This window comes from Thamnophis sirtalis, unplaced genomic scaffold, assembly GCF_051295495.1.
Source record: "Thamnophis sirtalis isolate CommonGarterSnake01/CBP01778 unplaced genomic scaffold, rThaSir2_p1.2 scaffold_2, whole genome shotgun sequence".
Taxonomy (NCBI): domain Eukaryota; kingdom Metazoa; phylum Chordata; class Lepidosauria; order Squamata; family Natricidae; genus Thamnophis; species Thamnophis sirtalis.
This window is the reverse complement of record NW_028261382.1, coordinates 169,683,300-169,711,168: the sequence shown is the minus strand read 5'-3', so window position 1 is coordinate 169,711,168 and position 27,869 is coordinate 169,683,300. Positions and strand designations below refer to the sequence as shown.

Sequence of the window (27,869 nt, the reverse complement as noted above, 5' to 3'; positions counted from 1 at the left end):
TGAAGGAAATATACTTTTCACAAAGCTGTAATTGTAGAACAATCGGTGATGGGTTTTGTTTAATACATTCAAATGAAATTGTCTTGGTTCTCCCAACTATTTGATTCAGATTTATGAATGTATTCATACTAGGCAATATAAATATACAGGAAATGCAGTATAATGCCAAAGATGAGGGCAATAAGGAATACTGTAATGTTGCAAGGCCCCAAGAACTATATTGTGGATTTATTTCTGAAGAGTTTCCTTTATTATTTTTCACCTATAAACAGAATCTTGCCAGGCTAAAGCAACTCTTTGCATAACTAGAATGTGGGAACTGCTGGAGAAAAGGCATTTTAACCCTCTCCCTGCCAGCAAATTTTCCAAGCTCCACTGCTTCTTCGCCCTCTGGAAAGCAACCCCTCCTGGAAATCCAGCCAATTATAAATGTCAAATTTGTACTTTAATTGCTGTCTTAGTTAACCTCTGTGTTAGTGACAAAACCACTGTTAATCATTATCAAAAAGCTGAGTAATCAAAGTACTTGTTTAATCTTTTCTCTACAGTGATTATGCTTGGAAAGACATAGCAAGTAAGGCATAAAACACCTACTAAACGGGTATTGCTAAATTTGTAGAAATGTGGCAAGGCACAAACTACGCCTTTTAAGTAATAACAACGGATAGCAGAGACACTGGAAGCATAAAGGCAAGCTAAACCCATTCCTAACTTGATATTTTCTTCCATTCAGTAGAACAGGGATTTAATATTTTCCTTTCACCTGTTCATTCCTCTGGGATATAATCTGAGTAACATATTAAGACATGATGCAACTACAAGTAGTGTAATAGGGAGATTAGACCATTATTCCAGTGTTTCTCAACCTTGGTAACTTGAAGATGTCTGGACTTCAACTCCCAGAATTCCCCAGCCAGCGAATGCTGGCTGGGGAATTCTGGGAGTTGAAGTCCAGACATCTTCAAGTTACCAAGGTTGAGAAACACTGCATTATTCCATGCCTTGAATTATGATTCCTAGGGAGTCACAAAGTTCCTTAGATACAGTTGCATTCAATTTGTTTTAAGCTCTAATCATGGTGCCATCTCAAACTCTTCTAGCCGCTAGATCAATCGTGTCCAACCCGTGATCTATGGGCTGCATGCAACCTTGGATAGCTAGTAATGCAGCCCCACAAGATACTAAATTTTTAACATTATGTCATTTATATACATTAACTATATTACACATTTTATATACGTCCCAAGATAATTACATTTCATTCAATATAGCCCAGGCAGGCCAAAAGGTTGGATGCCCATGCTTTAGATCAGTAGTGTCAAACTCTTGGTGTTACGACCTCAAGTGATATATCGTGATTTCCCCCCCTTCGCTAAACGGGATGGGCGTGGCCAATATGTGACCCGCGGGTTTGACACCATTGCTTTAGATGAAGCTACCAGAACCATTTAAGTCTCAGCATTTCCACTAATCTCAGGAAGTGAAATAGGAACACCAAAGGGATAGGAGAGCTCAGCCACATACTTCCCTGTTAAGTAGATCTGGCTTCCCCATTGACTCTGCTTATCAGAATGTCGCAAAAGATGGTCACATGAGCCCAGCACACCGCAACCATCATAAATGGTTCTAAGTCAAGGACTACTTAGTAGTCTTTTCTCCTCCCTAACTTTATTCAATCCTAAATGAACAGAAAACTAATGAAGAATATCACTATTAAATCAATGTGTCAGATGTAAAAAATTGAGAACACATAAATATATAAAAATAAACCATGCAAAATAAATAGGCTTTATTTTGTAAGTATAATTTAAGTGATCCAGGCACACAGGCAGATAAAATAAGAGTACTAATTTACATTTTTACACCCTTTATATTGCATTAGCAATTATGTAATTTATTTTAATATAAGAAACCTCATTTTCTTATAAAATGGTGCAAAAGGTTATGCATAAATTTTATCTGGTTTATTCAAAGTTTAGTTTGGCTGTTGTTAAATAAGTGAAATAAGTGTTTTACACAATAAAATACATATTTAAATTTTCTATGCTTTTATAGAAAACTTGAAAGTTTATGGGAAAACAATTTATAAACCATCCAAAGCAGGGGTTAAATTGAATTTGTCTTGGTTGCCTATAGCAGTACTGTCAAAGTTCTCAGTATTTACCTGTTAATTAATACTAGTTTTACTTGCCTTCGTAATATCTGATATGTTGAATTTGTATTTTGTTCAAGATACTCATATCATGCAAGACATTGAACATATGTACAGAAATTTCTTCAGTATTGAAAATACAATGGTTGTGTGAGCAATTAATGATAAGGCTTCTATATGAGTAGCAAACACTTACAAATCCACCAGAACAAGAGCAAACAATTCTCTGTAATAAATTTCTCTCAAAAACACTGCAATTGCTTTGGTTGCTCCAACAATGACAATGGTTTAGTTTCCATAAAAAATAAATTCTCTTTTGATACAGAATTAGTATTCCTCTCATAAGAGAAATACTATTCCTTTGAAACTGCCAATGACTTTTGAAGATTTTGAGTCATCTGTTTCTGTTCAAATATTCTCAAATTCATTCAGCACCGGTCCCCAAGACTTATTGCACTCATGTTGTGACTCAATGTTGTAACTGGCACTGTTCTAGGGTGAGATTCAGAAATCCAGCAAAGTGATTCCAGTATATTTGAACAGTGGAATAAAGGAGTCCTTGAGTATCATCTGAGACCATATCTTTTTACTACAATAGTCCCTGCTACAATATCGTAGGCTGTTCTGTTATGTTGAAAGAATAAGAGAGTAATGAATGCTGGAAAGAAGGAAGCAATAGAAAAATTCTTGATCAAAGCTCGTATTGTAGACCTGTAAGGAAAAAGCAGACACATCTCTAGAATTTATTGCCTGAATTGAAGACTATAGACAGAGTTACATGTTAAAAACAAAAATGCTCAAAATATTGTCAAATACAAGTTTTTGTGAACATGTTTTTTTTCTATTCCTACTCTTTCAATGAGTCCTTTCTACTTTGAATTAGCCAACATTTCTGCAATCATATTTTTACTTTTTGCACAGACAAATTTCTAGCGTTTAAGTAATGACCACCATTCTCCTGCCATTATGAAAAAAGTTACCATTTCTTAAAATGATAATATATCTGTAGATTTAATTACCATATTTTTTGGAGTAAAAACGCACCTTCCCCCCCTAAAAGAGGGTGAAAATTTGGGTGTGTCTTATACACTGAATGTAGCCCCACCCACCCAGCAGCCCCAACCCTTTGGCCTCTGCCTCCCAGCAATTTACCTCTTTGCAGCAAAAGGGGGCTTGTGGAGGCTTCAATAAGCTCTAGCAATCCCTGCAGCCTGTAACAGCTGATGATCGGGAGAAATTGAAAGGGAAACTTGCTGTTTGCTCCATGTGGCAAATTGCTGGGAGGCAGATTTTTTTTCTTGTGCTAATCAGGCTGTTTGCTGCAAGGAGGTAAGTCAAAACTATAAATGCCTATAGAATGTTCAAATTATTAGGCTCATTTTTTTTAAAGACTGCTTTATTATTATTCTAGACAACTTCACAAAATGAAGCAGCTTTTTAAAATAAATGCTTGATCTGAAGAGGTCCCCTGCTATTGTTTTCAAAAGTGATATTCTTTTAAATAGCAGAGAATAACTATACTTCCAGAAAGCACATCAATTTTTTTTTTAATGTATATTTTATTATGTTTTCATTCTATACAATCACATATTCATTGTGCTTGATCAGGGCATATAACATTGAATAATAAACACGGCCCTCACTTATATAGAAAATGCCCTCTACAATACAAACCCAGTATACCACCTTGGCCTGCCATACACCCTCTTTCAACCCCCTCCAACTTTCATTCTTCCTTCTCACACACCCCTCTACGCCTACTTCCCCTCCCCTTCTTTCTAACCCTATCACTCCCTCTCCATTCCCTCCCTCCCTTCTCCTCCTCCTCTCTCTCACCCTCTCCACCCTCCTTCTTCTTTCACTCGACTCTTTCCTTCGGTATCTATTACCTTCCAGTATATTCGGTTTGTACTATTTTCGCACTAACATTGAAAAGCCACAGTATACAAATACAATCATGGAATTTAACACATATTGTATTTCCCCCCTCCCCCCTCCCCCTAAATCCCCACCTCCCTTCCCTCCCCCCGACTTCCCAAAGACCATACGTGGTATAATTTTTGAACAATCACAGTCTGAAATATCTCTACATTGAACTCAGCTTCTTACTGTTACCCAAATTTTAAACAATTTAAATTATTACTGATACTAAGCATAAGCTATCTGGAGTTTTTTAGTCCCATATTTACTTTTTATGTAATCAATCCACTTTTTCCAGTCTCTTTTGTATCTCTCGTTTGAATGTTCTTTGAGATATGCTGAGATTTTGGCCATTTCGGCTAAGTTCATAACTCAGAAAGCACATCAATTTTAACAGCATCTGTACAAGTATAGTCTGAAATATAACACTGTAAGCAGTGTATATTGTCTGTACTGTTTGTTGCAAGGAGGCAAATTAGACTGGACTACTGCAATGCGCTCTACATGGGGCAGCCTTTGAAGAGTATTCGGAGACTTCAACTCGTCCAGAATGCAGCCGCGCGAGCGATTGTGGGTGCACCTCAGTACACCCACGTTACACCTATCCGCCGCAAGCTGCACTGGCTACCGATTGGTCTCTGGATACACTTCAAAGTGCTAGTTATTACTTATAAAGCCCTTCATGGTATTGGACCTGGGTACTTGAGAGACCGCCTGCTGCCAATTACCTCCCAAAGACCCGTCAGATCTCACAGGGTCGGCCTCCTCCGGGTTCCGTCTACCAGCCAATGCCATCTGGCTACTACCTGGGGGAGGGCCTTCTCTGTGGCAGCTCCGGCCCTTTGGAACGAACTCCCCATGGAGATTCGGACCCTCACCTCTCTCCAGGCCTTCCGGAAAGCCGTCAAAACCTGGCTGTGCCGGCAGGCCTGGGGTTGATGAGTTCCCCTCCCCTCTCGACTGGTATGGCTGTGTGTATTTTAATTATGTGTACTGTTGTTTATGTTCCCTTTCCCCTTTGAGTTGTTCGCCGCCCTGAGTCCTTCCTGGAGAAGGGCGGCATACAAATAAACCAAAACTAAACTAAAACTAAACTAAACTAAACTGAGAGGAAGAGGCAGATATTTTTCCCTCGTTTTCCTCCCCAAAATCTAGGTGTGTCTTATACTTTGGAGCGTCTTATACTCCAAAAAATACAGTAATTGGAAGGAAACATTGCGTTACAAGTCCCAAAGACAGGATGTCAAGCAACATTTTTTGCACTTTGTTAGTGATAAAGCTTATGATATAGCATTCCAGATGATTTAGAGTCCTACATAATTATGTTAATGCTGTTGAATTACTTAATCACACACAGTCTAATTATTTAGGCAAGCCTCAAAGTAGAATTGAATTACTGAAAATATAAATCTTATAACTGGGAATCAATTTAGCACAGCTGAAGCTGAAATATAATGAAATAATATAAAATACTTTGAAGGAGATAACTGTGACTTATTCATTATACATTGTCTCCCAACAATGGGCAAATAATTCAGATTAATACGTATGCTATACAAATAATTTCCCCAATTTATTCAGCTAATATAATTCAAAAAAGGCCGAACATTTATTCATTACCTACATTTTATTGCTAACAATGCTTTGTTAGTTTGGTTCACTTAAAAACAAACAACACCACTCCCAAGTCTGCCTTGAGTTTATCAGGCTGTAAAATATCCTTAAATGTAAAGCTGAAGAAGGGAATAAAAATTATGTAAATCTAATAATATCCAACATTACTGAAAACATCTAAGGATTCATACAAATATAATATTGCAGTGACAAAAAGAAAACTTACGTTGTTATGCTCACATTAGACGATGGTATCACCAACACACGACTTGGTGCAATAAGTACTGATGTATCACACGTCACAACTCGAAGGCCTAGCAAAAATTTCCCAGGAGTTGCACCACCAGCTCCCCAAATACAAATAATCTGAAACAACAAAATTCTCATAACTAAAATTATATGTTTTACCATGCCTGGTATATCAGTAATGAAGTTGTCTTGAGGCAAGATAACCAAATGTAATACACATTTGAAATAATGACAGAGACTACTACAGGTTGTCCTCAAATTACGACTGCAACTGGGACTGGGATTGCCACGTGACCATAAGTGCAACATTACGTGACCACATTGCTTTGTAATGGCAACCCAGGCAGTTTCTGTTGTTACCATAATTTGATATGCGTGAGTCATCAAATGGGAAGCAGGAGACTCAGGTAAACAGCAGGGCTGCTGCAGGGATAGGTGAGGGCCCCAGGAGGCCTGGCCAGGATAAACAGAAATTCGGGGCGGTGGTGCTTGGTGCAGCATGAGCTCAGAAAAGCCACAGGGAATGAGATGGACAAAAGCAATTGCTGGGAGGCTGGGGTGCACGCATGCGGGCAACCACAAGGCAGCCAAGGAAATAGGGTGCAGGGTGCATGTGTTCACAGGGAAGCCAAAGAAATGGGGTAAGGTATGTGCAAGCGCAGAGAGGCTGGGCAAAGAGTGTGTGGGGTGTTTGTAACAGGCCGTGGAAAGAGGGCATGTGGTGTGTATGATTGCAAGGAGGATGAGAAATGAGGGAATGGAGTGTGCATGCATGCGTGTTAGTGCAGGGAGGCAGAAAAAGAGGGTGCAAGTGTTTGCATGTGAAAGGGGAAGGTGCACATAATGCATGCAAGCATAGAAAGGTGGGAGAGGATTTGTGACCTTGCGCACTTCCTCACTGACTTTGCTCGTAGGAAGATGGCAGGAAAGGTTGCAAGGGGTGGTCGGATTGTGGGACACTGCAACTGGTCGCAAGTACGAAGCACCTGGATTTTGTTCATGTGATTGTGGGGACATTGCAATGGTCCAAACTTTCACTACCAGTTGTAAGTCCCTTCATTCAGTGCCATCATAACTTTGAATGGTTGCTGAACAAATGGTGGTTAAGGATTACCTGTGTAATGGGAAGGATAACTTATTTTCCGTCACCGTAAATAAAATTTGCTCTTATCTCCATTGCTTGGTGCAGTTTCTGATTCTTGGTCAAATGCAAATTTTAGTTGCTATTTACAGTTGTAGATTGTAGATTGTAGATTGTAGAAGTTTATTTATATGCCGCCCTTTTCCCTGGGGGGACTCAGGGCGGCTCACAACCCAAAAGGGGGGGGGGGAGACAAACTTTAACATATAAGACAATACATAATTAAAACACAACATTCATACCATTCGGGCGGGTTACAATCTTTAACCCCAGGCCTAACGGGATAGCCAGATTCTGAGGGCTGTGCGGAAGGTCTGGAGGGTGGTGAGGGTACGAATCTCCACGGGGAGATCGTTCCATAGGGTCGGAGCTGCCACCAAGAAGGCTCTCCTCCGCGTGGTTGCCAGTACAGTTGGCAGTATTGGATGTCAATGGCTTTTATAAATATTCTGAATATTAGATTAATATAATCTCATTAACCTAACTAAAAATTACATTAAAATTAAGTTCATAAAACATATGGGTCACTGGTTAAATTAGACCGAAGATAATAGTCTCCAAAATAGATATTATATTGTTTGTACAAGTAAAATTTGTATACCTCATAGATGCAGACCAGCAATCTGTAGATAAGGGCCACTATCATCATCTTTTGCAAGTCTTCCATGGAAGTTTCATCATCTATTTCTTCTATAATGTAGTGCATAGCAAACTTTGAGATATCCCTGCATCAAAAGTATAATACAATAAGTAATACTATGAATAATCAATACTATTCTATGTATAGTTTAGAGGCAATATAAACTGCAAATGGAAATATTTTTATGTAGTGGACTTTTTTGTTTCAGAAGAATATTCAGAGTACAAAAGATATGTATTTTAAATTTGGAAGCACTAATAATAAAACATATTGTCAAAGAAGGTGGCATCTGAGAGCTCTTTTATACATTTTGCTTGCTCTAGCATAATAGCTCAAATTTTTTCTTGAGGACAGAAACATATGACACCATCCTCAACCCATCCTCAGCACACGTGTTTAACTTTTGCCCATGTTTTATTGATCTGCATTAAAGATAGTGTTTTTTTATTTTAGATGGCAGAAATGGTGGCTTAACATGGCTGCTTTATTTCATTTGGCTGCTAGCAAATGTTTCTGCTCCAATGTCTAAGGTGTGTGCTACTGTGGCAAAAATGTCTTCTCCTCTGGTCACTGGTTCCTGTTCTTTAAGGCCATTTTATCCTCAGCTGCTGGGCTGCCTGCTCCCTTCTGAAGGGACCTTTTCACAGTGGAAAAATGAATCGATGGCATCTTCCCCTCTCTGAGGTGAACTGGTGAAATACTGGCTGTACATTTTTTTCTTTTAGTAGGTTTACTGATGGCGTGAAGAAAGACTTGACTCTCTTTTTAAAGTGAACTAGTATACTGGTAGGCCCTTCTGCTTCTTTTTTAGATTGAGTGAAATTAACAAGACTTCTGCTAATTTTCCTTTGCAGCTTAGATAAGAGGAAGTTCATATTTTTTGTGGTATTTTCTTTGGAGAAAGTACAGAAGCAGGGAAATTTATCAGTGGGACCCATGACAATTGTCACCCCAACAAAACATCTATATAGCATCACTGCCAAAAAAGAAGAACAGATAGAAACATGGACACAAGAATTTTTTTAAAAAATTATTCTAACCTGTTTGAACACAGGAAACAAATAGCTAAAGCTGCCATGAAAACACCCTTTACTTTTAACATTCTTTAAGAAGGAAATATATACTGATTTCATATGATCCATGTCTGCAGTTTGAAATGGAATAATTTACTGTACTTAGAACTAAATATATAACATACCAAGCAGCAGATATAATGAAACTGATGAAATAGATTATGTATTGTGCAACTTACTTTATTCCACTTAAGTGCATAATACTCAAAACTATTGATGCCTTGATAAAGAAAAGAATAAAGAAATCCACCATCTCTGCTATAAATCGATGAGCCAAAGACGGGATTACGTATTCACGACCTGAACAAAAACATAATTTATTTTGCATTAAATATCATTGAACAAACTCTGTAATATCACTAAGGTCAGATAATTAAACATTTCATTTTGCACATTAATTTACATTTTAAGTGATAATACAATAAGCCCATGCTTAAGATAGAGACACAACTGAAAACCACATTAGGTTATACATTTTACTACAGATGATTATGAGATCTTTTCATATAATTCTGCCCTTCCAAAGGTAGTTGCAATGTACAGAAGAACTTCACAAAGGTTTGAACACTAGCCATATTCTGCAGTGCCATGCTGTTGTTAGACAATTAAGACTTAATGCCTGACCTGAAATAACCAGCACTCTCTCGTAAGACACCATAAACCTTTCTCTACCAACTATAGGGCCGATCTTGCTCCTTTATTTAGTTTATGCCCTACTTTTATTATTTTAACAAATAACTCAAGGCGGTGAACTTATCCAGCACTCTTTGTTCTCCTATTTTCCTTATAATAACAACCCTGTTTAGTGGGTTGGGTTTATGCCAGGATTTGTCAGGATTGGATCACTGTAAATAGAGAACCAGAAGACTCTTGATGTTAATTGACAATCTGATCCCTAGCCATGCTTTTTAAAAGAGTAGCAGGGCACCTTACACTAAGAGGCCATTGTACCAGGGACTGATAAGAGAAGCTGGTGTTGAATCTCTCATTTTAGAGATACAGAAATGAAAATTTCAAGGCTCAATAGTATTGTTACCTAATATTGTTAAGCAATACTAATGCTGTTACCAGGCATGCAGAGCCATAATCAAAGCCACTCTACTACTCCTATTAAAGTATTTCAGTAAGTACCAATTCCTGGCTACCATTCTCAGCAGCAAACCAGGAACTATTCTCCACTGTCCAATTGCTAAGGCTAATGAGTTAGCTATATCATATCAAATTCTTTATTATAGTCATAAATCAGTGTTGAGATCCTTTACCAGTTCTGTGTATAGGGCAGTTATGGCTGCCTGAAAACACAGGCCCAGAGATGGATGCTACCATGAGATGAACAAAACATTCTTATTAGCAATATGTAAGAGCTTTCCTATTAATTAGTGTGCTCCCTTGTACCAGCCTATCTAGCAGTTAGCCAACTTCAAAGGGATGCAGGAATGTGAGCTGTTTGCTTCTTCCTCCACTCCCCCCTCCCTATTCCTCCATCTCCCTCCCCTCTCATCTATCTCTCTTCTCCTGCCCAGGGACGAAGCAGCCCCCCTTTTCATCCACCTCTCCTCTTTTGCCCAGAGACAAAGCCTCTTGCCACGCTGAAATATTATTATTGGATTATTTAGTCATGTGTCTTTTGATGTAATTTGTATACATCTTCTCTTTGTTTGGAACTAATAAAAGAAGCCCCCCGGGCATCGCTCGGGGCCAAGCCTCATCCCAAGAAGGATTTGTCCGGTGTCTTTCTTCTCATTCGGCTACAAGCATGAGCGGCCCATCAGAAGCGTGAAAAAGCCGCAAATCAGAATAGAGGTAACTGCAGGGGAAAAAAACCTCTGCTCATTTCTCTGCTGTTATTTTTTAAAAATTCAAAATTGAGGGGTGAATCCAGTTTCATATAACTGGACAGATGGAAGGAGGCTTCTTCACTACGGTATTCCCACTTTCAAGATAACCAAAAATGATATTAGGTGGGGAAAACAACTCATGAATTGATAGACTGCTGGATAAGAGGCTGAAGCAGTAGGATAGAAATCTTTTAAACTCATCAGATGTACCTTCATGCACCAGCCCCAAAAGATTCTTCCATCCAATTTTTAAAGATTGTGTTATTCTCATTGTAATTTCCTTATCATGTAAGTTCCTTTGTCTCTCTAAGTAGTAATTTTATTTCGTTTATTTATTCTATTTGTACACCACAGAATCAATACAGGCTCTCCGCAATCTACAACAAAAACATCTGCAATATTTCAGGTATCCAGAATAAACCCAAATATGGTAAAGTAATAAAAAGCTACTACAAAGATAAATAATGAAAAATAAAACAAGTCCCCCCCCCCAAAAAAGCAAATAAACCACTGTAAATAATCATAATGACGTAAAGTTGGTAATAACAAACATTTCAACCAAATGATCTTTGAAAAAGTTCTATCTTTAATTGTTTCTGGAGGGTTGGAAGAAATGGAAAAAGTCTCAACCTGAAGGAAAGAATACTATACAAGGACAGAGCAACAACTGAAAAACAGTGCATCATGACAAGCATCCTCCCTATTTTATGAAAGAGGATATGACTAAAAACTTCTCCTGAGAAAGTTCAGCAAGAGATGGAAATGAGTATCAGTGCAGTTATATGCATATATGCAGTATTGTATTTCATTTTCTGTATTTAGGATCCACTCATTTCATACTGCAATATATAGCATAATTCATTTATTGATTTATCTATCATTCTTCCACAAGCACTTTTATCAGATATTTCTAAGCGGCCCCACTAATTTTAACCTTCCCAAGATGTTGTAATATAGTTCCTTGTGTAGGTGTGTGTCCCCCATGGCCCAGTTCATCCCAGGCATGCAGAGCCACGCTGAACCACACAGGAGAAAACAAACTCCTAAAACTCCATAACATCCTGATAGTGCATAACATAACATTCTGAGATGTGCCCTACCAATGACGTCCAGGATTTGACCATATATAGACAGAACTTTCCTGAGTAGTAGATTAGAAACTGTACTTTTACAGGCTGTTTTTAATCACATGCTATTGCTCCTCCTGCCTTTGTCCTATCTCAATAAAAGGGGCTACCAGACCCCCAATCTGGGTCGTCGCTCCATCCTGAGAAAGATCGTGTCCTGTCTTTTCTCCACATTGGCCTCATGGACGAACCACGGGAACGTCGCACCAAGATTGAATGAAATGATTTATATATGCTCTTTTTGTTAATCAAAGGTCAAAGCGAGTGAATTGCGACTAACCTGCTCTTCCAACCTTTGAAAAAAGACAGATGTTTAAGAGCAACCCTATTATTTTTTAAAATCTTCCTTTCCACTATATCCATAGAAAACAAACAAAAAAGAGCCATTTCATTTTAGCAAGTGGCTAAGATAGGAGGATGACAGCTTCCTGTTTAACCTGGCCTTATGTTGCAGGATTAATGCATAAATCTGTTTACACGGTAAGAGCAATAGTGCTGTATTATGATAATGGGATTTGTAACATTTGTAGTCCTAATACTGTCTTAATTATAGGTAGTCCCCAATTTATGACCACAATTCAGCCTAACTTGTTGTTACTTGTTAAGTGAATTTGTCCCATTTTACAACTTTTCTTGCCACATTTGTTAAGTGAATCACCACAATTATTAAATTAGTAACAAGGTTGTGAGTTCTCCATTGACTGTTTGTCAGAAAGTCACAATATGACTCCTGAACACTGCAACCATCATAAATATGAGACGGTTGCCAAGCAGTTGAATTTTGATCACCTGACGATAGGGATGCCGCAACAGTCATAAGTGTGATAAATGGTCATAAATCACTATTTTCAGTGCCTTTGTAACTTCGAATGGTCGCTAAATGAATTGTTGCTTAAGCTGAGAACTACCTGTATTCTTTCCACCCAGCCACAGTGGTTTCATCTGGTCTTCGTACCCATCTGGGTTTATGCATTCCAAAATTAGGACATATTTAAGTACTATTGCACAGTATCTGATAAGGTGGATCGTATGCACAAGCTTTTGTTATAGAAAAAGTCTTTTAAGATACCACACACTTTTTTTCATGAAAGTCATCCCACACACCTCTCCCTTCTGCACACTTCTTTCTACTTCAACCCTGACTAGCGGTAGGAAGTCACTGGTATTTCCAGATGCGGTTAAGACTTCAAACGTACACCAACCATACAGGTAGTCCTTGAGTTATGACCGTAATCGAGACCAAAATTGATGTTGCTAAGAAAAACATCTGTAAAGATGGCTTTGTCCCATTTCACAACTTTTCTTGCCACGGTTGTTCAGTGAATCATTGCAGTGGTCAAATTGGTCAGCTGGTTGTTAAGTGAATGTGGCTTCTTCATTGACTCTGAAGGTCTCAAAAGGGGGGGTGTCACCTGATCCTCCGGGACGCTGCAACGGTCATAAATACGAGTCCAGCGCAAACAGAGGTGGGTTCCTACCAGTTCGCACCTATTCGGTAGAACCGGTTCATCAAATCTACCGAACCGGTTAGAAGAGGTTCCACCAGTGGACCCGGAAAGCAGGCCACACCTACAGAAGAGGTTCCAAAATTTTTTGAAACCCACCACTGGTCCTTGGATAGGATTATTCTACACTATCATGCTCATATTTATAAAGCTCAGTGCCTCTGTGAAAGGTAAGGATGACTACTGCGTTTGTGATGCAATCAGAATATTGCGTGTGTTGAAGTTGTTTTAACGCAAACCAAAGATGCCTTTTAAAAAACAAGTTTACATCCTATTCTTATGCATGCCAGTGCTGTGTGTGAGGTAATTTAAGGTGGTTCTGACAAGTGTCGTCGGCATCTTCATATCCGGTCACATGGGCGGCAAGCCACTCCCATCCGGTCACATGGGCGGCAAGCCACTCCCACAAAGAGGCCACACCCACAGAGTAGGTTCGAACAATTTTTGAAACCCACCACTGGCAAGGATCTTGTAACTTGACAGCTTTAAGACTTGCATGCTTCAATGCCAGAGTTTCTGAATAGCTACTTGGACCGACCTAAGTACTAATTCATAATTTCATATCCGGTCACATGGGCGGCAAGCCACTCCCATCTGGTCACATAAGTGGCAAGCCACTCCCACAAAGGAGGCCACACCCACAGAGTAGGTTCCAACAATTTTTGGAACCCATCACTGAGCGCAAAGGATCTGAAGTCTGATCATGTGACCGTGGGGATGTTACGACAGTTGTCAAGTGTGCCAGCTGTGCCTTTTTCTAGCGCCATGGTAACGTTGAACGGTCACTGAACGAACTGTTGTTAAGTCGAGGACTACCTGTATCAGCCAGGGAAATGAGCTCCAAACCTACCTCAGGCATCCAACTGCTCATCTTCGCACCGTCCTCTCTACTACCCTGGTCAAAAACGTTCAAGGTCTTCACAGGAGCCTCCCTCCCTCTTCTCCCCACAACCCCTTCTTCACCTGGAAAGAACGACTCACCTGCGGGCCGGCCAGGCTCCCGTTGGGAACCGCCAGCTGGGGCAGCGACGGCGGGAGGAGCCGGGCGCAGGGCCGGGGGCCCATGTCGAACTGCGGGCGGGGGCCAAGCCGGGGTCGGGCGGGCCGGAGCCGAGCCGGCCTCGGGGGCAACGGAGGCAGCCAGGAGGTAGTAGCAGGGGTTGAAGTTGGCGCTGTGGTAATAGGCGCCGGGGGGCGGGGCCGAAGCCGCCGCGTTCGCCGCTCCGGCCATGAGCGCCGCCAGGCCGCCCTGCCAGCTGAGGTAACCGCAGTACGAGTCCCAGAGCCATTGGTGCACGCGCCTGGAGTATTCCCCCGCGCTGATCGCCACTTCTTTGTCTTCTTCTTCTTCTTCTTGGGCCCGGGGGACGCTCCCACCGCCTCCGCCACCACCTCCACCTTCTCTCGCTTCTGCCATGGCCCGGCCCGAAAGCCTTCCCTCGCCGTGCTTATGGCAGCCTTGCCGTTCGCACTGCGCAGGCGCGAGCCCGTCAGCGAGTTGCCTTCGCCCTCGCTTGAAGGCGGAGGAGAGGCCGCCGACAGGAACGGCCTTCTGCCCCGCAACGCGAACGTCACCGGCCGCGGTGGCAGGCGGGGCCCCTGAATCATCTCGGCCGGTGTCTTTCCCCGGGCCCCGACGCTGATAAGACAATCCCATCACCCCCCCTCTCCTCCCTCAGCCGCTCTGTGAAAGAGAAGAGGGCTATGTCTTTGTGTGGGGGGGGGGATGTAGGAGCGGTTTATTTTACTCAAAAGATTCCCAATTGGGTGTAAAAAGAGGCTGTGGAAGTTGTCGGCCCGGACTTCGGGCGGGTGTGGGGTGTGGTGGAGTGTGTTACTCCAGTGTTTTTCAACCTTGGCAACTTGAAGATGTCTGGACTTCAACTCCCAGAATTCCCCAGCCAGCATTCGCTGGCTGGGGAATTCTGGGAGTTGAAGTCCCGACATCTTCAAGTTGCTAAGGTTGAGAAACACTGTGTTACTCTATTGGCTGTGAGGAAATTCCTCGGTCGGAGGAGCGGCCACAATTCTTGCGCGGGCCTCTTACGTGACGCTCGGCCGGTTTTTCCAACCGCTTTAACGTTCCTTGCGTAGCTGCGCTGCGTAACTGCGGGCTAGAGTTTGAGTTTGAGTTTATTATTTATAGGCCGCCCTTTTCCCTGAGGGGACTCAGGGCGGCTTACAATTTATAGGGAAGGGGGGGGGTACAAGACAGTAAAACAATAAACATAAAAACAGTGCAAGTAAAAATAAAGCACAACATTCATCATTCGGGTGGGGGCAGGCTACGATCTTTATCCCCAGGCCTGACGGGATAGCCAGGTCTTGAGGGCTGTGCGGAAGGTCTGGAGGGTGGTGAGGGTACGAATCTCCACGGGGAGGTCGTTCCATCGTTGGCATCAAGATGGCATCGGTGCTAGCAGCTGTTCTTATAAAACAGGGCTCTGCAAAACCAAAATCAGGGAGTTGGAAGTCTGCAGCTCTGAAAATTGCCTACAGGTATTTATTATTTATTTATTTATTTATTAATTAGACTTATATACCGCTTCATAGGGCTTTCAGCCCTCTCTAAGCGGTTTACAGATTTTTAGCAGGTTTACAGATTTTTAGCAAATTGAGTCAGCAAATTGCCCCCACAGTCTGGGTCCTCATTTTACCCACCTCGGAAGGATGGAAGGCTGAGTCAACCTTGAGCCGGTGAGATTTGAACCGCTGAACTGCAGATAACAGTCAGCTGAGTGGCCTGCAGTACTGCACCCTAACCACTGCGCCACCTCGGCTCGGCTTAACAACGGCTTATTTAGTGACGGGCCTGGGACAATTCGAAATGGCCAGCTGGCCACATCCAACTCATTGCAGCAGGACAACTTGCCATGGACATCTCGCCAAGGGGCAACTCACTGCAGGGCAATAGTTACACTAATGTCAAAGGAATGGTGGAATAGAATCATTAAAGGATGCAAAAGAAGAGACAGACTGAAATGGGAACGGCAAAAATTAAAATAATTATTTACTTTAAATAGTTAAACAGATTGGTTAAATCAGCGGTAGTCAACCTGGTCCCTACGACCCACTAGTGGGAATTCCAGCTTTCATGGTGGGCGATAAGGATTTGGTGTAACTCTGCTTTATAAATTTTATAAAGTAAAGTTACTTCCCTACTTTACAAATCACCATTACTGTGGAACTGATGGGCGGTTAGAAAATTTTACTACTAGCAGACACACAAAAGTGGGCGGTAGGTATAAAAAGGTTGACTGCCCCTGGGCTAGAAAATTTTACTACTAGCAGACACACAAAAGTGGGCGGTAGATATAAAAAGGTTGACTACCTCTGGGCTAGAAAATTTTACTACTAGCAGACACACAAAAGTGGGCGGTGGGTATAAAAAGGTTGACTACCCCTGGGCTAGAACTTGAGGTTTGTCATCTGAAATCATGTTTAAAGACTTCAGTTAGAAAATCAAAGCATCAGATTCTTATAATACCAAAGAATAAAATGCTTGAGACAATGAACTACTACTATTATACACTAGTGAAGGAAGCCTTTGTTTTTATAATTGTTGTGTTACTGGCGTGCAACGTACCTTGGCATATTTATGAGGTACTGGTTAAATTGTCCAGCAGCGAGTTCACCGTGGCAGCAAACATTCAAAGGTACAACAGCTCTGAAAAATGTGACTTATGCCCTTTTTTCAGTTACCTTTGCAGCATCCCCATGATTATGTGATCCAAATTCAGATGCTTGGCAATTGGTTCATATTTATGACCATGGCTGTGTCCTGAGGTCATGTCACCTTTTGTGATCACCTGACACGCAAAGTGAATGGGAAGCCAGATTTCATTTAACCCACTGGGTTACTAACTTAACTGCTGTGATTCACTTAAAAAATTTGGGCCGAGAAAGATTGTAAAATGTGACAAAACTCACGTAACAAATGTTTCATTTAATAACATAAATGTTGGGCTCAACTGTGGTCGTAAGTAGCTTGGAGACCCTTGTTATAAAATAAGCATGTCAGCTACAAAGGCTGACAGACAAGAGCCTTTGTAGACAGACAGGAACCAAGAGCCAAACAGGATTCCCAGCGCACACATGGCCTCTGCCAGGAATTCCCGAAGGAACTGCCGGGCAGCTGTTGTGCCAGTCTTGGGAATTGTGTCCAATTGAAACAGCACTGGATTACCCAATTAACTGGTGAGGTTTCAGGCTGCCATAGGTTTTACATCTCAGAAAATACTGGAAAAATTGGTTGCGAGCAGTGAAAAAACACATTATTTTAAATCCTTTTTAACACGCGCATCTGCACATATAGTTCTCTCTCTCTCATTCTGCTCCAATTTGTCCAGGCATGGGTTTGTTTATAAAATAAATTTATATCGCTGTAAATCTCACATAGGTGACTTTGAGAGGTGTACAGTTAGGAATTAAGGAATTAGCTTGTTTCTTGTTAGCTATATTTGAAATTTAAAATTCAAATGAATTTTCAGGGGATAAATATGTCACGGTTTAACAAGTAACCATTTAATAATTTAGCATATATTTTAATACAGGACTAGTACAGTTTTCTGGATATTTCTGTCTTAAATAGAGATTTAGAAGTTTTCATTTCAATATATTTCCGCCATCTGCTGGCTACCTAATGCTAGTGGCTTTGCTCACACTTTATTCCAAATCTAGTTTTCACATAAGGTGGTGTATATACAGGCTCATAAATCAGTACCAACTGAGGAATAAAAGGGTGTATTTGCTTTTTTATATCCCTTTCAAATATGTGGATGAATTTATACTATATTTTTTTATTTCAAGAGCAATTGGAAAACCCTTACAGAAATTGGTTTTGTGCAAAAATTTAAATTGTCCTGGATGTGTATTATCTTATTTTCAGAACTTTGCTATTTCAACATCATCTCCACTTTGTTGTCAAGTTCAGTTCTGTATATTTCATCTGATGATATTCATATATATACACATATAAAATAGTAGTAAAGAGTGCCCTGTCCAGTCGTGTCTGACTCTAGGGGGCAGTGCTCACCTCTACTTGGCTGAGGGAGCCTGTGTTGATCAAAGACATTTTCTGTGGTCAGCGGGGCTACACGCCAAAGACACACAGAACACTGTTACCTTCCCACCAAAGTGATATCTATTAATCTACTCGCAAATGTCGTCAGTCAAAACAATACAAACAAAACAAAAGGAAAAAAATGCATAAAGAAAAAAGGCAGCTTCAGATTTCCTTTTCAGCAAATCCAAGTACAATTAAAATTTTATTGTTTGTGATTATAAAAACTTCACCTTTTTTCTATTATTCAGATTTTTTTCTAATCATCAAAACTAAAAACCCTAAGTACATTTTCCCCATTTTATGTAAACGTCCATAAATTTTCCAGTCAACCAAAAATATATAGTTTTTTCTTTGGATAATTGTATTAAGATTGTCCCCTGACCTCTAACTGATATTAATTGGTCACTGATTGTGTTGTACTTAAGTATTGTCTTTGCTATATGCTGTATCCTTCATGATTATAAAAATAATGTTATTCCTTGTTTCTTGTGTCCTGAGTAAGTACATGGTATGATCAGCTAACAATGGCTGGTTCCAGTATCTTCCGATTCCCTGTTGCCCAAGATGTCAAAAATGTAGTAGACTCATTTCATCTTTCACTATGTTGCATTCTCCCATATTCTCATAGAAAGTCTATCTTTGTGGTTTTCTATTTTTTTTTCCTGCGTAGCAACATCAGTATTTAGATGTTCTGGAGGTTTTACTCTCATTACCATTAATACTCTGAAAGGATCCTCATCTTTTCTTCAGTAGCATATTGAGGGCTTTCCAACTCTAGACGATCACCAGCATTATATCATCCATCATTTTACAGGTAGTCAACAAGTTGTGATGGCAGTTGAGACTGCAGTTTCCATCACTAAGCAATGAGATCATAAAATGCAATTGTTGGCAATCCCTGTAACCATGGTTGTCAGCATTAACTGAATTTCACAATGGTTAGGCAAGGAAACTTTCTGCCAGCAGCCCACAACCAAGTGGGGAAGTTGGCAATAAGTTGCAAGTACCCAGCCTGCAGGCAGGCAAGCGGCTGCTGCCGAGTGGAGGAGGGAGCAGGGTGGGTGGGTAAATGAGGGTGTTGCAGAAGTGCAGGTTGGGTTGGGAGCACAAGAGACAAGGCAACAAGGATCAACAATGTGTGTGGGTCAGAGATTCAATTATGGTATGGTGTGGTGTGATCCATATCGTGGATGTGCAGCAGAAGTGGGTTCCTACCAGTTCGCACCTATTCGGTAGAACCGGTTCATCAAATCTACCGAACCGGTTAGAAGAGGTTCCACCAGTGGACCCGGAAAGCAGGCCACACCTACAGAAGAGGTTCCAAAAATTTTTGAAACCCACCACTGGTCCTTGGAGATGATTATTCTACACTATCATGCTCATATTTATAAAACTCAGTGCCTCTGTGAAAGGTAAGGATGACTACTGCGTTTGTGGTGCAATCAGAACATTGTGTGTGTTGAAGTTGTTTTAACGCAATCCAAAGATGCCTTTTAAAAAACAAGTTTCCATCATATTCTTATGCATGCCAGTGCTGTGTGTGAGGTAATTTAAGGTGGTTCTGACAAGTGTTGTCGGGATCTTCATATCCGGTCACATGGGCAAGCCACTCCCATCCGGTCACATGGGTGGCAAGCCACTCCCACAAAGGAGGCCACACCCACAGAGTAGGTTCGAACAATTTTTGAAACCCACCACTGATGTGCAGGGGTATGTGACTGGCCAGCATGGCATTAGCACAGAGTGGCTGGAAAGGTGTATCATAATCACATGACTGGGAGGGTGCCAGAACAGCCAGAATTCGGAAGACTGGTTGTAACCATTTATTCAGTGCTGTCATAACTTCAAATGGTTGCTGAACAAATTGAGGACTAGGTTGAGGACTAGCTGTATATTATCTATTTGTATGATTTTCCTGGTAAAATACAGGAGTGATTCACAATACTTTCTCTCAATGCAGTATGAAATGCTTTTGCCATTGTCACTAAAGTCCTAATCCACCTCTAGAATCTTCCTATATGACTGCTGTCCAATACAGGTATTTGTTTTAGCTGGGCAGCTGGCCTGGCCTTTGTGCTCTGGAACTTGCTGGGATATATAGTTGGCATATCGTGCTTGTGTTCTTCACTCATACCCTCCAGAAATACCATGATGTAGCAGGACTAGAGAGGGAAGCTGAACATAAATAAAATAGTGTACTAAAAAATGTTTTTAAAATAGCACAAACTATTTGCCACCTAATAGTTTTCACATTATCCATGTTGTTCAGTGCAACATTTTTTTCACATTTTATTCTGGTACCCATACTATAGAAATATTTTTTACAAAACATGAAAGCATACCAGAACTAAATATGGAGGGGAAATTAAATGTGTACATTCCCACTTGAGTGCTATATGTCAGTGTTTTTCAACCTTTTTTGTGCAAAGGCACACTTTTTTCATGAAAAAAATCACGAGGCACACCACCATTAGAAAATGTTAAAAAATTTTAACTCTGTGCCTATATTGACTATATATAAAGTAATTTTCCCACGGCACACCTTACACTATGTCACGGCACACTAGTGTGCCGCGGCACAGTGGTTGAAAAACACTGCTATATGTGGTCTTTCCTACATATTAATGTGAGTAAGGCAGTGTTTGCCTATATGTTGCTGAATAGTTGGCTTAACATAGTGTAATAAAGCTTATGTTCTACAGTTAAAGAAATTGCAATTTTATCTTTATTCATGCTAGATGAAAGTGGCATGTACTAAACTCACAACATTATACATATTGATTAAACAAATACCAAAATTTTATTTACTGTAACACTAAATAGATATTGCAATTAAAAAAATGTTAGTTGCAATAATTACAATATAGGTTTTGCTGTAGTTTTGTAAACCTATTACAGTTTTGCTATTTGCAAAAATTTGCTATTTAGTAACCAATGATACATAGCAAAGTTACTGTAAGTACTGTGCACAGAAATTATACAGGTACTACATTCACATCAGTGTTAAAAATTAACCATGTGGGTTTTAGAAATCAAGCTTATATCCCTAAAATACAATTTGAGTTCAGAAGTAATGGAGAAAAAGACTTTTCAAAGATTTGCATGCAAATTTTACACATAGAAATAAAAACAACTACGACTTCACCCAATTTGAACAAATTTAAATCTCTAACACCTTTTTTAAAAAAACTAGAAGCTGCTGAATTTCAATCTATGTTTATTTATTGCAGAATCCTTCACTTTCACAGTTAGGTTGTATTATAAATTTGCTACTATTCATTGAAAAGCCTAGTGGCAGGAGATAGTCACACAACATACAGCATTACATTTTAGAATAATAATCTTAACATTGTTAAAGAGTTTCTGGAAAAGGGACTCCGAGGTAAGCTGAAATATAAGTGATCAAAGTTAAACATTCAGCAAACAGGTCAATATCTTTTTAAGCAGTGGTTACAAATAATAAGTAAAACTACTAGCAAAAGAAAGCAAAAATAATACCAATAGTAAGTAATAGGTGCCTTGGGTGCAATCCCAAAACATCTGGATCACGACTTGAACACCAGTAGCATTGACAAAAATCACCATCAGTCGACTGCAAAAAGGCAGCTTTACTTGGAACAACTTATCTCCTGTTATACCTCTAACATCAGGCAACAGCTGCTTATCCTGGGTCCTTGGGAAGGACTCTGAGATGTATAAAAATGTCAAACCTAATCGAAACAACCAATGGACTGTGTGACCAGCCAGAATAATAAATAGCCAAGAACAGAAAACTTTTGGAACATTTGATGTCACCAGAGTTTGGGCATTTTTTAAAAAAGTATTGATAAGTGTGAACATATTACTGCAGGTGATAAGAGCCCTTACAAATGCTCCACTTGTTGGCCTCCCAAGTGGTAAAAATAGAAGATGGAAGCATATAACTAAAATATAATTAAAACATCTGGCTTTCTTTTCCATTAGCAAATATTCTCCAGAGAGTTGGTACTTTTAAAAGCATTAAAAACTACAGATTTCTTGAGGTCCAGCTATAGTACATGACCTCAATTCCATGAAGTAAAATACCTTAACGTATTATTTATTGTTATTGGTTATTTTTGTTCACCAATCATTAAAAAAAGGAATATACTGACATATTACAAATTATATCAGGCTTACTGTATGAAATAGCTACTGGCTTAACTCTTAACATCTTTATGCATTCATTCATATGATACCTTGAGTATATTATCTGTAAATAAAGGCAAATTGTAGATATTTTAGAAAATGTCAGGTTACTTACAAAAAGTGTACAGAGATTGAACAGAATGATTTCCAAGCATGTGCAATCATGGCAGAATGCCATGTTTTCTTGAAATAGAATTATGCATTTTCTTATATATACAGTATATATATATATATGCTTTCCTCCAATAATTACCTCAGTGCGGAAAAAATACTATATGTGAAGCAATTGATTTTAGGCCGTAGAATAGCTTCTTTAAAATCTACTAACCGCAATGTAAACTACTGGCATCTACACCAAATTGCAGTAATGTCAAGAAATCACACGCATAGTGACATCAATAATATACTTGCATCCTACCTTCTGACACAAGCAGATAATTTTTAGTATTGGCATGATAATATCATCATGCATGAATCATCATTAGCCCCAGGTGCCCTCCCCCTGTGGAGACACCCATGAGTGCTACTTTTTTGTTCTTCGTACTGCTATTTTCTTCTGGCAGAACTTCTTTAGCGATCAGCAGTTTCTGTATGGCCTATGGAAACTAAGCCATAATTTCTGTAGGGTCAGTAACCAATTTTGATCCATCCCATGATGTCTTAAACTGTTCAGGGACAGGAAATTCTTTCTGTAGGGGGACAAGATGGACAATATCAGTTGGCTAAATAAGTGTTGGTTATCAAAACAACGCCCCTTTGATTTAACTTTCAGAGCTCAGAAACATCTGTATTATCAAGCAGCCACATCATTACAGAGACTGTTATCAATACCATAGACAGAGTGCAGGTAGTCCTCGACTTATGACCACAATTGAGCCCAAAATCTCCGTTGCAAAGCAAGATAGTTAAGGAGTTTTGCCCCATTTATGTGTAAGTTCTTTATACTTTTTTGTGTTTCTAATTGTTACCGCTCGATTTTGTAAAAATTTCACTTCTGTACGCTGTTGCGTATAAATAAGGTAGCGCCATGGCCCAGAACTGCTCAGTTTATCATTTCCTTGTCTTTCGTTATCTGCATTACACAATGTTCTAACATTTCTGCAGATGTTGTCATCCCCTAAAGTTCTCGGAGATGTGAAGGCTAATTTGGGAAATGCATGTATACTTTGTTGTGGATACACATTTTTGCACAGTGCTATCATAAACATCATCAGTTGCTTGAATGTGCAAATGCATAAAATAGGGTACATTGATTTTTTTTAAAAAAAAGGTTCCTAGGATAAGTTCTACCCATATTTCTCAACACAGCAGTTGGAAAAAAAAGAAGAAGTGGGTCACTCATATGTACCCAGCATGTGTGTGTAATGCTTTATCTCGTTTTTCTCGCCATGTGCATGTATACATACAAAATACACTGTTTTGTTTTCCATATACATGTGGATATATGCGTAATTTTGTAGTTAGAGCCAAGAGCCAAGGTGGCGCAGTGGTTAAATGCAGCACTGCAGGCTACTTCAGCTGACTGCAGTTCTGCAGTTCGGCTGTTCAAATCCCACTAGGCTCAAGGTTGACTCAGCCTTCCATCCTTCCGAGGTGGGTAAAATGAGGACCCGGATTGTTGTTGGGGGCGATATGCTGATTCTGTAAACTGCTTAGAGAGGGCTGAAAGCCCTATGAAGCGGTATATAAGTCTAACTATTGCTATTGCTTGCTATTGTTATTTATTTATTTATTTAGTCATATTTATGTAGTGTATATTGGAGGTGGTGCCCCTTTGAGAGCTTTATGCAATGAAATTTCATTTCAATGTATGCCGATTGGTGTACATTCAACGTGACAGTAAAGTTATTCTAAGTCTAAGTCTCATCTAATTTCACATCAAGAACGTACGGGGGAAAAACGATGCCGCACAGCACCCAGCCTGATGGATTCGGGACATTCACTAGAGGGCAACAACCCTCCTCTAACATTGCTTCCTAGCAACTAATGCACATTGATTTTGGAAAAGGTAAATAACCATCGAGATACAATTGTACATCTTCTATTCAGTTCTTCAGAAGCCCTGTTATTCCAGCAATTGCAAAACAATCAGGGAAGCTAAGCAGTCCTTTTAGAAGAGTGAAAAGTAACAAAAAATAATAATAATAATTCTACCATAGCATAATCAATACCCACCCACTCCAATTTTTGTCTCTTTCCCACCCCTCCCTTGTGAATATATAAGAATGAAAACCAAAATAACTACAATAAGAGGCGTTGGATTTTCTGGATGACAGTTTCAGTCACACAAGGCTGAGTTAGTAAATAAGCCATTGCCATTCAATAGTTGTTTAGCAAGCAGCACTGACTGGATCAGTTATTTTGTCCCCCAACAATCATGTGGAGATAATTTTTCTACACTCCTTGACCTAACCACTTAGCCAACAAGTTTGTATATGTTAACTGCTTTCTCATATGTATATGTTAACAGTTAAGGATATTGTAGAAATCACTCTATTATGCAATCTTAACAGGATTAGAAGAGTTAAATCCCATATTTACTTGAGAGACCGCCTGCTGCCAATTACCTCCCACAGACCCATTAGATCTCACAGGGTTGGCCTCCTCCGGGTGCCATCTACCAGCCAATGCCACCTGGCTATTACCCGGGGGAGGGCCTTCTCTGTGGCAGCTCCGGCCCTCTGGAATGAACTCCCCGCAGGGATTCGGACCCTCACCTCTCTCCAGGCCTTCCGAAAAGCCGTCAAAACCTGGCTTTGCCGGCAGGCCTGGGGGTGATGAGTTCCCTCCCCTCTCAACATGTATGGTTGTGTGACTGTTGTCTACTTTTATTATTTGTATTTTGTCTTTTTATGTTCCCTTTTTTCCCTCTTGAATTGTTTGCCGCCCTGAGTCCTCCCGGAGAAGGGCGGCATACAAATAATAAAATACAAATACAAATATTAAAGACTTTTAGGGAAATGCTTCATTTTAGTGATTTATCAAATATGCATGTTGCCAATTTCATTTTGATTCACGACTGCTTACAGCACTGAAAATTTCCATGATATATTTAGCAGTGTACAACTAATAAAATATTCATCATAAATATAAACATTAAAACATATACAGTAAACTAGCAAGCAAATTTTGACTAGTAAAAAGAGTTTGGTCTTGCGAAGGCACCAGCCTAGAAACCAGAAGATTGAGTTCTGCCTTAGGCATGAAAGCTGGGGAGGTGGAGGGAGGAGGATGACTCTCTTACAGCACAACTCATCACACAAGGTTGTTATGGGAAAACAGGGGGAGTAAGTATTTTCCACTTTGAGTTGTTTATAAAAAAAAATAAAACTGGGTAAAAAGAGGTCTAAATAACACCACCAACACAGGAACTTTCTGAAGGTAAAACTGGTCAGACGACTCCTAGCTGCTCTATTTTCTACAAACAACTCTATTGTCATACAAACCAATTTTTGTTACTTGCTTGCTGTCCCAAAAAGCTTTTTCAAGACAAAATAAGTATCAGTGATACACTAAAGGATTCTGTCAGCACCTCTCCATTAGATAATTAGGAAAGAAGACCACGAGACTCCATGTGTGGAAATCAAGTGTACTTTTACTAATTCTAAATGATTAAAGGCATAGCGAAGCGAAATCTGGATATTTAGGCGCGAAAGCGATTGATATATAGAATAGCCCATTCCCCTCCCCTTGGCATCACAGTTACAGTCCAATCATAATTCTCTCAAGTGTCAGGTGTGAGATAACTTCAAAAGGCATCACGAAGATGGAATGTCGGTGCCGTTAGTCCTGGCGGGAATCTCCCACACATGCGTAGTCCGACCAGCAGCTGAACTCCAGAACCTTCCTCCAGCACAATGAGTAGCCCCTCCCAAATACCATGCCCTCCCTCCCCGTTTCATGGCAGCCGAAGCAACAGCAAAGCAGAGGCTGACAGATTCAGTATATGTTTCTGTGTTTTGTAAAATGTAGTACTTACATAGTCGCCGTTCACTGGTACCAGGATGTTCATTTCAGATGACGTAGCGCTTACAATCTCACAATCTAATGATTCCTCACTAAGGTATATATGGCAGCCTTCAGTTTTGTTCACTGAAATGGTTGGCACTTTCCCAAGTACCTAAGACAATAAAGTCAGAAATCGGAACTAAATAAATCTTTCTCTTCCCCAAGAGGCTGTTCCTTAGCTCTGAGGCTCACATTGGCCTATGTGTAATTATCTTAACCTGCCTCAGAAGAGAAAAATAGGACATTCTTTAACATGAAAAGAAAAATTGAACTAAGGGATATAAGTAACTAAAAACAACATTTTTAACACTTGAGGCAGTGATTGGGTCAGTCCAAGCTCAGCTAACGTGCTGGACTCTTTCCCTCTATCCAGTTAGCTCTGCCACGCAAGATACCAATTGCATAAAGATGGGGAGATGGGTCATTTTACAACTGAATAGTACTTTTTTCCTATTTTGGATTTGTTTTTCCATACTGGTGTTATATGAAGATGGGTTTACCTGTATCTGAATATCCTTGGAATTTATTACTTCAACGATACCAACAACATTGTCAAATACAAGGCCAAACTTTTTACAGTTGTCTGAAAAAGAAAGAAAAGGATTGTATAGATACAGTTATATTTTTTTTCATATAAGGCATTTTTTGCCACTTCTTGAAAATACCTATGAATAACTTCAGTTATATGATTATCCCTACAGATGTCAACAAAACTATCTTAAAATATTCAGCTAAGGCACAAACCCTTGTAGAATTGAGCAGTGTTACATGATGCTTATTTGGAAGAATAAACAAATGCTTGCCCAGAAGACTTGTAATGGACAGTGCGTTCCTAAACGTGACCCATCAAAACTGCGCTCAACTAAACCGCGCCCGATTAAACCGCGTCGCTGACGTCATCAACAGGGCAACAACAGCCAGCGCGGAGAAAGAAGGACGCTTTAAATAGCGCTTTGAAAGCAAGCCGATTCAACTTAAGGTTAGGGTTAGCTTTAGGGTTAGGTTAAGGGTTAGGTTTAGGGTTAGGTTAAGGGTTAGGGTTAGGTTTAGGGTTCAGGTTAGGTTTAGGGTTCAGGTTAGGTTAAGGGTTAGGATTAGGTTTAGAGTTAGGTTAAGGGTTAGGTTTAGGGTTAGGGTTAGGTTAAGGGTTAGGTTTAGGATTAGGTTTAGGGGGTTAGGTTTAGGTTTAGGGGTTAATTTTAGGTTTAGGGTTTACAGCGTGCTTCTGTCTCCACGCTGTTGTCGCCCTGTTGATGACGTCAGCTACGCGGTTTAGTCGGACACGGTTTAGTCGAGCGCGGTTTTGTGGTGGAACCGTTCCTAAACACGTTTATTTGAAATTAAGGTCTGCTGTGCACCATAAGACTTGC

General features: G+C 40.1%; 2 protein-coding genes across 3 annotated transcripts in view; both read right to left on the bottom strand.

Moving 5' to 3' along the window:
* Nucleotides 1–1,774: 1,774 nt before the first annotated feature.
* Nucleotides 1,775–14,705, bottom strand: FAM8A1 (family with sequence similarity 8 member A1). The gene is made up of 5 exons (XM_087707431.1): nucleotides 14,241–14,705; nucleotides 8,969–9,089; nucleotides 7,678–7,801; nucleotides 5,913–6,052; nucleotides 1,775–2,863 (listed from the first exon to the last, which is right to left on the bottom strand). The coding sequence occupies exons 1-5, from the start codon at nucleotides 14,674–14,676 to the stop codon at nucleotides 2,719–2,721; spliced, it is 966 nt and encodes a 321-aa protein (XP_087563557.1). The 5' UTR covers nucleotides 14,677–14,705; the 3' UTR covers nucleotides 1,775–2,718.
* A 6,394-nt stretch (nucleotides 14,706–21,099) lies between these two features.
* CAP2 (cyclase associated actin cytoskeleton regulatory protein 2) overlaps nucleotides 21,100–27,869 on the bottom strand; it is a 44,513-nt gene continuing 37,743 nt past the window's right edge. For both annotated transcript variants that reach the window (XM_087707429.1, XM_087707430.1), the window contains exons 11-13: nucleotides 27,000–27,082; nucleotides 26,471–26,611; nucleotides 21,100–23,180 (exon numbers count right to left, since the gene is read on the bottom strand). In XM_087707429.1, coding sequence (XP_087563555.1) covers nucleotides 23,097–23,180; nucleotides 26,471–26,611; nucleotides 27,000–27,082 — 308 coding nt within the window. In that variant the 3' untranslated portion in view covers nucleotides 21,100–23,096. The remainder of the gene's footprint in view (nucleotides 23,181–26,470; nucleotides 26,612–26,999; nucleotides 27,083–27,869) is intronic.